The sequence below is a fragment of the Sciurus vulgaris genome (genome assembly GCF_902686455.1).
Source record: "Sciurus vulgaris genome assembly, chromosome: 11".
Taxonomy (NCBI): domain Eukaryota; kingdom Metazoa; phylum Chordata; class Mammalia; order Rodentia; family Sciuridae; genus Sciurus; species Sciurus vulgaris.
The window spans coordinates 72121652-72131856 of NC_136472.1; the positions used below are offsets into that span (position 1 = coordinate 72121652).

A 10205-nucleotide genomic window follows, 5' to 3' on the forward strand; every position below is an offset into this window, starting at 1 on the left:
CAAACCCAAAAGGCATTTATTTTTACTTTATCAAAGAGGAAGTAGCTCCCCTCCCTCCTGTTACATAAGTAACATACTTATGGTCAAGTAAGTCAAGTATTACATACATTTATAAAGCAGAAAGGGAAAAATCATACATAATCCTATTCCTCAGAGATCAAAATTTTCTTTCAGAGTTTTGCTATATACAAACAAATATGTTTCAGTGGGGCCTGCTGGGCACCACATAGAGATCTCTTAAATTGAAATCAGACAGACAGAATGGTGGACAGCTACAGTCAGGGATTCCAGGCAAATAGCTTTTAAAGAATTCACTCACCACATTGTACAAATTAGACTGAACCACATGAAATTACTGATATTTGGCAGCTTCTGTCCTACGAACACACAGTGATTTTATATGGTTCAACTTAATGCAAATGAAGCCTCGAAGGTCAGAACTCAAAGGTTCTTTGGAGACTTTCAAGTCTAATTATTATATTGTGCTGAAGAAGAGAAAGGACTGAAGAGAGAAATGTCCAACCTAAGGTCATTTACCACATTAGTGGCAAAAGCAGGGCTTCTCCATCTATTGAACCATGTACCTGCCCTTCACACTCTGAATCTGTTAATATGATAATCTTATAGGTGTGATAATAATGATGATAATGTTCTAGAAGCACATTTCAACTTGGTATCAGAAAATGCGTCAGAATTTAATCAAAGCAGAAGAGGCTGCTTTAGAGGTAGTGAAGTCCCCATGACTGGAGACATGGCTGGCATAGGAACTGTGATACAGCTCAAAAGGCACATAAACCACGGAACTAGTGGAGCATTCATTCAGGGCCTTGCTTTGCATAGGCCCCTTCTTAAGGTCTTAGGAGGAGGATCCTTAGCAACATATTAACATGGCATTTTTGTAATCTTTAAAAGTAAGATATTTCTGATTTTTCTTCTTCTTCTTCTTCTTCTTCTTTTTTTTTTTTTTTTTTTTTAGTACCAGGGATTGACCCCAAGAGTGTTTTACCACTGAGCCATGAGCCACATCCCCAGACCTTTTTTATATTTTATTTTGAGACAGGGTCTTAATGAGCTTAGGATCTTGCTAAGTTGCTGAGGCTGCCCTCAAACTCGTGATCCTCCTGCTTCAGCCTCCCAAGTCACTGGAATTACAGGTATGTACCATCATGCCTGGCTGAATTTTTTTCCTTAAGAGAATCCCCAGAATTGTATAGGCTTCAGGTTTGGCTCCACTCCAGTGTGACAGAGAGTTCTGAAGTGCTAGGCAAGGAGACCAGAACTCCTTGGTTCCAGTCAGGGCACCACTCCAGCCCAAACAGGCAGCATGGCACTTGCCCAGCTTTCTGTGCAAGAAAGGTAAAATCACAAATGTTAAATGTGTTTTTTAAAAACACCAAAAATGTGAACTAATATAAATAAGTAAATTTACTCAGACTTCCTATATGTGATATGGGATAATCATCACTGCATCTCATGGTTGTTGAAGATAACATGTTAAAAAATATGTCTCCAGAGCATCTTCCTATTTCATTTCCTTTTGCTCCAACGTCCTCTTCTCCTTCCTTAACCCCATGCCCCCAATATTCCAGCCACTTGACCAATCATTGGTCATTATCTTTTTGTACTTTTATGTGTTTGTTCATGGGCTTCCACTGTTATATAAAGTCTGTCTTTGCCTGGAAAAAGTCTTGTCTACAAAGCCCGCGTCTACTAGCCCTTCTTCTCCCACCCCAGTGATGACCTCCCTTCGCACTTTCTTGTTGATTTTATAGCTAGAGACACAGAAGGCCAATGTGGTCCACAGCTGAGTTCTGGAGGTTCCGGAAGACACAATCCTCAGGTGTCTTAATCTTCCACCATTCCCCGCCCCTTTGTGTCAGATCATAGACACACGATTCTTGATGTATACATGATAGGGGTCACTACGCTTGTCCACTTTGCGAGAACGCGTGTATCCTAGGATGAGGCTGCCCACAGTGACAGCAAACAGGAACATGACAAAGAGAATATACATGTAGGAGTTGTCATCACGGCCGGGAAGGTTGACCTGACGCTCCTCAGTCTGGTTGTCTGACCCTGGTCCTGGTCCTGTTCCTGGTCGGCAAAGCAAGTTGCTGTGAAGAGTAGCATTTAAGGCCTTCAGCACAGCATGCAGGCTTTCATACCAGGTCTCAGTCCCATTTTTAGTTTCCATAGCAACAGAAATTGAGGCTGACGAAGAATCAGTGGATGCTGTGATGGTGAGAGAAAAGAGGGAGAGGATGGCTTCTATTACCTTCAGCTTGAGTGACTTCCCCACTTTTCAGATCCTAGCTAGAATCCTAACATTATAGTCCACTCTCACTACTTGTTGACTTGTCTGCCTTCTCCACTATACCACAAGCTCAATAAAGGCAGGAACTACATCTGTTTACTCACTAATATATACGAGCACTTGTAACAGCATTTCATAGTGCTCCAGGGATACCTATGGAATAAAACCTTCTCTGACCATTCAGTGAAACCCACATTAATCTCACTTTTTTCTTTTATCCTAGAAGTCACTGAACTTTAGGCTAGAAGGGCCCTAGGGATTATTTAATCTAGCTCCTTCCAGTTTATGCACAGGTAAACTAAGACCCACAACAAACAAGTAGCTTGTCCATGATCACAGGGACTGAGAGGTATGGCTAAGATAAAGTCCCAGTCTTTGAAGACCAACTTAGAGCTCCTTTGCCTCCCATCCCAGCTCTCCACAGGACTGTGCAGCACCATTAGAAGAGAGTTGTCAGAACTCTCCTGCAGAACAATTCTTTTTTTATATAACACACAGCCACCATTTGGAGGATGTTTGGGGATGGCTTAGATTTCACTTACCTGGGGTCAAAGCCTGAATGATTTGACCTCTCAAGCATCCTTGGTGTCAAATACTAGGTATTCCTAACTTTTTGGGAAAATTGTGTTGTAAAGGAGGGGGCTAGAGGAGCAGGGAGATTCCTTCAGGCACTGGAGAAGAAGAGAACAGATCCAACTGACAGCAGGAAGTAAAAGGAGTGTTCAGTCTGTTTGGGGGTTTTCCTGCAGCACCTGAACTATCCTGCCTCCTGAAACGAAGGCACTACATACCTGGTAAATAGTAGGTGATAATAAATGCTCCCTTTCCTTCCTCTCAGAAACCCTTAGTCTATAATATAGAAAAACATCCTAAGACAACTTTGCATCCTTGTCTCTAAAAAGACACATCATTCCCATTAAACCAGGCTCCACACCTACTTCCATCAGGAAGCCTTCGTCCAGCGCTCCCACCCTTCAACCATACCCTACAAGCTTTACCAGCTCAGCTTTCCCTTCCCCCAGCATTTACATAAAAGGCAATGAGTAGCTGAACTCTTGTTTTTGATAAGCATATCATCAGACCACATGGCCATATTTAGCAGGGCTATATCTCTCCTCCAAGTCTAGGAGACTACACTGAGATTCATTGGGTATTCTTTCACAGGGGACTGGCTAGGTATTCCCCTCTTCTCAACAGTCTCTGGTAAAGATGTCTATTTTCAGGACTTTATAGGTCAAACACCACAATTCACTCACTGGTTACAAAGCCCTCCTTCATGTAGGTAGAACTGTCATAAGCCAAAGTTAATAATGACTGTAAGGTCTCTCTCGCAGAGAAGAGGAGGAATATTGGTGAGTGTCTCTTTGAATGCAGAAGTTGGGAAGAAGAATCTAAACAATACATCAGTCCCCCAGGACTGGTCCACTCTTCATGCAAGGCCCTCTGACTTATGCTGTCTCACCTGGATGGAGGAGGGGAAATGATCAAGGGTTCATTCAGTTAAGATCCAGGAAACATAGGTTCTCATCTGCTGCTCTTTTTTTTTTGGGGGGGGTACTGGGGATCGAACTCAGGGCCTTGTGCTTGCAAGGCAAGCACTCTACCGGCTGAGCTATCTCCCTAGCCCTCATCTACTGCTCTTAACAGGCAAGAAATTTGCGTCTTTGCTTGTATGTGCTAATGAATCACTTAGTCATCATTCGTCTAGGCCAGGCCCTGTGCTGGGACCTCGGAGAGGCCTGAACCCAGTCCCTGCACTCAGAGGCTTATCTCCAGTCTTAAATTGTTCAGGGATCAAGCCAGGAGCTACTGAGGCTTAAAAGAAGTGATGAATTCTGATCAGTGTTCAGAGAATGTTCACAGTGAGGGAAACACTTCAATTGGACCTCAAAAGATTTATAGGAGCTAGAGAAGACAAGGGAAGGAAAGGGTTGAACAAAGGTACGTCAACAGAAAGTGCATAAAATGCTTAGATGAATGGAAGGTAGCACAAGAGGTTAGAGCATAAGGTCATGGAAGGGCAAGACAGGATGTGGGACAGGAGAAACTGACTGGAGCCAGATCACAGAGAGCTGTGAGTGCCATGCTGCAGAGTTGGACTCTATCCTGTAGTAGGATTAAAAGAAAAAAAGAAGAATAGAAAGAAACCATAGGAGAGCAACCTCAATCTAGAAAACTCAACAAATGGCAGGCAAACTCACTGACTCTAAGATGGCTTTTCAGAAATCTCTTTGTGGCTACCCAAAGGCTCCTTAGTTGCTCAGCCTCTTCAGGATGTCTCTGAACATGTCTGGGGTCTCAGGATTGACTTTAGGAATTAGAAAGGGCCAAAGCTGGAAAATGGGAAGGAGACAGAAGAGGAAGAAACCAGACACACAGAACAAACTTTAGAACAAGGGTGGATCACTCAAGGCCAGTTCCTAAAGGTTGTGCAATAGTCTTACTGTGGGCTCTGACCCCCTTCTGGTTCCCCTCCCCGTCCTGCAGCAGCTGGGTCAGGCCAGCCTGGGGCTGTAGTTACAGGAACTCTGCAATGGCCAAGGGGGTACCTTGGTTGCCCAGCTCCAGACTCACAATGACTTAACTGGATGACTTCATGAGAAGCCTCAGTTTAATATGTGGACTCCTGCTCTGGGATCAGCTAATGGTGCAGCTTAAAACATTCGCTACCCAGGGGTACGAGTACCTTAGTAGGAGCCTTTTAGAATCCTGAGGGAATGATGCAAGTGCTAGAATGGTAGTCAGCAGTCATGTAGGAACAAATGATGTGCTACGGATCAAATCTATTCGAACCCTGTCTATCCAAATAGATTCATTTGTCTCAGAATTAACACTATTTGTACACACCATTTTGGGAAAATTAAAGGAGGATATAATGAAGCACATGGAACTAGACACTTCACAGGTGGTGGTGGATGTTTTATTTTTGTAGAGAAGAGGCTGGGAGGGCCTTCAAAGTCCATCTAGTCTATGAGAGAAATGGAAACCCAGGGAGGTGCCTTGGCTCAGCTGGGCATGTGACATCCTTTTTTTGGCTTTCAGCTTCTGTGTGCAACTGTAACATGAAGGGGTCCTCATCAGCTCTAACATCCTGTGACAGTACAAATCACAAACCATGCTGTGAGATCTTGGGAGGGTGGATAGGCTGGTGGGAGAGGCACTTCGATGGTTTTTCTAGAGCCCCTCAATTCCCAGGATAGAGAAGGCTGCAGATGTTTTCCTCAGGTAAGATACTCCTGAGCCCTGGGACCAACCTACGCCTAATATTCCAGTCTAGATAAGCTAAGGACCAAAACAAGTGACTTGTTCATTTTTCCTCTTAGCAGCCTCCATCCCTCCCTGGTAGTGTAGCTTGGGAAGGAGGCACACCATGTGGAAAGTGGTGGATGGGGCAGTGTGGAGGACAGGGTAGGCACTGAGTGGGGTTCACTGAAGGGTGTGAAGATTCATCATCAGGCCATCCTGCCAGGGCTTCCTTAGATAGATTCAGGTACCTATGGTTCTGATGGGAGGCGCAAAGAGGCCATCTGCTAGGGATGAGGGCCTGGGTACAAGGGCATCCTGTTTTAGTCAGGAGAGGCAGAGAGCTGATGAAGGGACAGGTTGGTTCTCTATGACCTGCCTGCCTCTCATTCCAGATTGGGGATTGGCAGGAAGTAACTTTGGGCATTTTGCTTTACTTTCTTGTGCTCCTTGGCTTCTCTCTCTAGGAGAGACAGCAATAGATGACCAAGCTCCCAGGATGGAGAAGCCTTGACTTGAAACAGGAGAGAGACCAATTTAGAAGGAAGGTAAAAAGTTCCTGAGCAAGCTGAAAGGAACTTTAAAGATTATCTCCAGTCTGGATTCTAGGCCCAAGCCTTCATTCATAACTGGGGAAACTGATGCTCAGAAAGGGGAAGTAACTAGTCCAAAATGAAATGACCAGTATGTGGCAGAACTTGGATGAGAATCCAGGTCTTTGGGGGTGCTGTTTGGCTGCTTTTTCTATTACAGATGACAGTGTTCCCTGGCATCTGAGCTGGATATTACACCAAACACTGTCTCCTCAAGACAGGGGGCATCCTCCCCTGGTTCCATTACCACTCCCTTTTCCTGCATTACGGATTCTTGCCAGTCATAGTCAAGTAAGGGTAGAGTTGATAAGTTTTGAAAGACAGTCAGCCTTCCTCTGTAGTCTCATTTCCCATGGCCGCTCTGCTCCAGACCTACTCCTGACCCCAGGCTCACTCTCTGTCTACACTGTGCTCCTGCTATTTCCATCATATGAATGGGTCCTCTGTAAATGTACTTGACTTGACCTCACCCAGCCTCTAACATGGAGGTTGGGGCACAACTGTGATCTCAAAGATAAACTTAGAGTCTTGGTGACATTTTCTTTCAGGTTTCTCTGGGGAAAAGTGAAATGCCACCATTGGTTCTTTTAGCTCCCTTGTTGCTTTGTTTCAACTACTCTTTCTGGATGAGTGTCTTAAGGCCCTGGAATTGAGGTAGAGAGAGGCAGATAGAAAAAGTGACATAAAGCAAGCAGGGGATCCAAAGATAGCCCCTGAGGTGTATAGTGTTGCCACTGTCCTTTTGATGGTCTTGTCACTACAGTAGACTGGAAAGCCTATGGAGTGGGAGAGGAGTTTAAGGGTGGATCTCAACATCTAGTTGAGAAGAAATACAGGAATGGAATCTGAGCTGGAAGGGATCTTAATGATCAGGTTGTGAGTGTACCCCCTCATTCAACCAGTGGGAAGATACAGTCTCCACTTTTTGAAGAATCACTTGCTCAAGGTCTTACAGCCTACTAGAGGCAGAGATGGGACCAGAAATCAGGTATTCCAACTCTGCTCCCACAGACATTTCCACTATACGTTCCCTCATTCCTATAAGGTGGTGTCTAAAATCTTCTGATTATCATTCAAACTTCTAAAATCTTCTGATTATCATTCAAACTTCTTTGCATGTGACACTGACATATCCCTCTACCCATTCTCCACACATTCCATGCTGCAGGCCACTCTCAACATTCCCTGCCCGTGCACACCTCTTGCCTTTGATTATGCTGTTCTCTTAGCAGGAATTCCCTTCCACTCAGCAAGCATCTACTCATCATCCTTCAGGATCCAGCTTGCATGTCAACTCTTTCAATCCTTTCCTTCTCCCTAGACAGTTACTCTTTCCCTCTTATCTATTCCCAAAGTGCTTTGCACAAAGCTCTACTAGAGCACTGTGCTGTACTGAAATTGTGTGCATGTGCAGGTGCTGTGAGGTGGTGAGGGCCGGGACCTCTGCCTCAAGCGTAGTTCATTCCCCAGGCCTGAGGACACAGCTGGCACTCAGGAATAAATGAACCAACACTTCTTCTATACAGACAACCCTCTTCCAGTGTGCACACACAGTCTCCTCTCTCTCTCTCTCTCTCTCTCTCTCTGTGTCTCATGAAAACAGCTTATAATACTTTTTAAAAAAGGAAAAGCAACATCGAGGACAGGCAAAAACAGATTTCATTTAGTCTGGGAAAGGGAAGGTTCAAAGAAAAGAAGCCACCTTTATCAGGTGGGGTTAATTAAGGGAGGAAGAATTATGAGCGGCCTTTGGAAGTCCAGACACTTCCTGAACCTGAACCCCATTTAATCCAAAGGGCAAACATTCTTGGGCCCCAAACACCAGCAATGGTTTTGCAGTCTTCTTCCCTGTATACCTACTGAGGGTGTGGCTCTACACACCCACTACTCTTCACACACACTTAATCCAGGTCTCATTCTTGGCCTCTGATCTTTCCTTTCACGGGTGCCTTTCACGATTCCAATTTTGGCTGTATGTTTGGTTGTGTGACTTTGAGCACCACATTTATTTCCTCTATGTGATGGGAATAATTACCCCTGCCTAGCTTACCTCACATGAAAACCGAAGGAGACAACAGATGAGAAAGTGTTTTAGAAACTGTAAACATAGAAGAAAATTACTGGGGAGCCTGGTCACACTGTTTGCCTCCCTGTCTCCACATCTTGCTCTGCCCTGTATTACTTTGACCGACCATTTCAATGCTACCTTCTCCCCACTCTACCTCTCCTTACCCTCAGAAGAAACCAGGGAGTATTTACTACTCTTCATGATTTTTCTGAAATGCTTACCTCCTTCAGAAACATCCTTGTTTCCTGCCCTCTCTAATCGTTCTTGTTGTCCCTTACCATTGGGAGGGACCATTCTGTAAGTCCTGAGAATCAACAGACCTGGGTTTCTGCCTCCATTAGCCAACGTGTCTAGCCATGTGTTAAGAACTTCTCTCCTCTGGGCCTCGTTTTCCTTAGTAAGATGGGGTTTCTTGTCTTGTCTTCCTCTTAGAAGGTATTCAAAGCACCCACACATTAAGTTTATGGATAGGAATATACTTTGAGAAGTGTGAAGTGAGAGGAATGGAGAAGGTTGTTGATTTTCATCCCAAGGAGTCAAGAAAATCTGAAAGCAGTTTCCATGCCTCTAGCACGTTATCTCCTCCTATTTGAACTGGCAAAGTGGCTAGATGCCAGGAGATAATAGTCTCTACACTTACAACATCCCTTTGTAGGTGATGTGAAGAAAGCCCTGGATTAGGAGTGAAGAACTTGGTTCTAATTTTGTTTGGTTCCTGGTGTGACCCTACGTAAATCATGTTGTCCAGGGAAGTTTGGAGGGAGACTAAGAGGAGATGATCTCAGTGGGCTCTCACACTAGGGCTGAGCTTGGCTACTTTCTAGATAAAAGACTTCCAGATGCAGTCCCTTGCTGGATCCAGTCCCTAGTACCCCATAGGGTACTAGGCAACAGGAGCAAAAGACCCATTTTACTGGTGGTGAACCCGGATAAGAAATCACAAGGCACAGAGTGGGCAAGTAAGTGGAAAGGCTTTACACAACCTGCAAACTAGAACCCAAATCTCCCAAGCCCCAGCCTAATCTTGTTACTAGCAGCAGGAGATGCCTCCGCGAGTCTGCATGCTTTCCCCAGTACTGGGTCAGTTAGGGTGAGAGACACACAATGGAGCCAGCAGTTCTGGCCAAGCAGAAAACTAATTGCACTGGCCCCTGGAATGGTGTTCCTCGTGCGCACTAGTTGCAGACCAGGTATTCTCTTGCACATCGATAGGCATGGAAGAGTTTTTATGCCATCCTGCGGGGGCCTGGGGGCATCGGTGCGAGCTCCCACCCCGCCACACACACACACACACACACACACACACACACACATACACACACACACACACACACGGACACACAGGGTTTCCAGGCTTAGCATTAGCATGCAGGGAGCCCAGCTCCCCATGCCCAGAACACCTGCTCTCCGCCGCCAGGAGGATCTGCTTGGTACTTGAACTGCAACTGATGTTGGATTCGCGCTCTCACGGAGAACGCACCTTGACCCTAGGAAGTGAGGCCCCAAAGACCTCTCTTTTAAAATCTCTAGCTGCAGCTCAGCCTTCCCAACCCTGCGAGTGCACCTTACCTGACTCTTGGCAAGGCTCCAAGGGCGCGGGTTTGCTCGTGGGACGAGGCGCCCTCTGCCCGTGATGACCTGGGCACTGCGCCCCTCTGAGCTCGGCCCCCTCGGGTGAGCTCCGCGTGCGCACAGCACTGCCCTGCGCTGCGCCCTTGCGGCTCTGTGCTCCAACCCGCGCTCAGCTCCTTTTCCCTTCCCCAGGGAGTCTCCTCCCCCGACCCCGCCCGGTCTCAGCACACCCACTTCTTCGCGGGCTGGCTTCAGGCGCCTCCGCCCAGCTCCTTAGCCTCACCCTGCTGTGTGCTCCGACCTTCCGTCGCCGGTACCGCCTGCTTCCTGGACCTGAGACCGAATTCCTTAGCTGTGTGATGATGGGCAAATTACTGCTCCTTGCTGAGCCTTGGCTTCCTGTCTGTGAAGTGGG

General features: G+C 46.1%; 1 protein-coding gene across 3 annotated transcripts; it reads right to left on the reverse strand.

The window, feature by feature from the left end:
- Positions 1 to 919: 919 nt before the first annotated feature.
- Positions 920 to 9969, reverse strand: KCNE3 (potassium voltage-gated channel subfamily E regulatory subunit 3). Of its 3 annotated transcripts, none has more exons than XR_013757717.1 (3): positions 9788 to 9969; positions 1430 to 2232; positions 920 to 1343 (listed from the first exon to the last, which is right to left on the reverse strand). XR_013757717.1 is itself a non-coding variant. In XM_079103831.1 (3 exons), the coding sequence occupies exon 3, from the start codon at positions 2192 to 2194 to the stop codon at positions 1877 to 1879; it is 318 nt and encodes a 105-aa protein (XP_078959957.1). In that variant the 5' UTR covers positions 2195 to 2232; positions 2857 to 2985; positions 9788 to 9969; the 3' UTR covers positions 920 to 1876. The 3 variants fall into 3 exon arrangements, 2 of the variants coding, with proteins under 2 accessions (XP_078959957.1, XP_078959956.1); XM_079103831.1 differs by adding an exon at positions 2857 to 2985 and having other exon boundaries at positions 920 to 2232; XM_079103830.1 differs by having other exon boundaries at positions 920 to 2232.
- Positions 9970 to 10205: the final 236 nt, after the last annotated feature.

What these genes read in the sequence shown, in the direction of transcription:
- KCNE3 (XM_079103830.1), bottom strand. Translation starts at nt 2,194, where the DNA reads ATGGAAACTAAAAATGGGACTGAGACCTGGTATGAAAGCCTGCATGCT.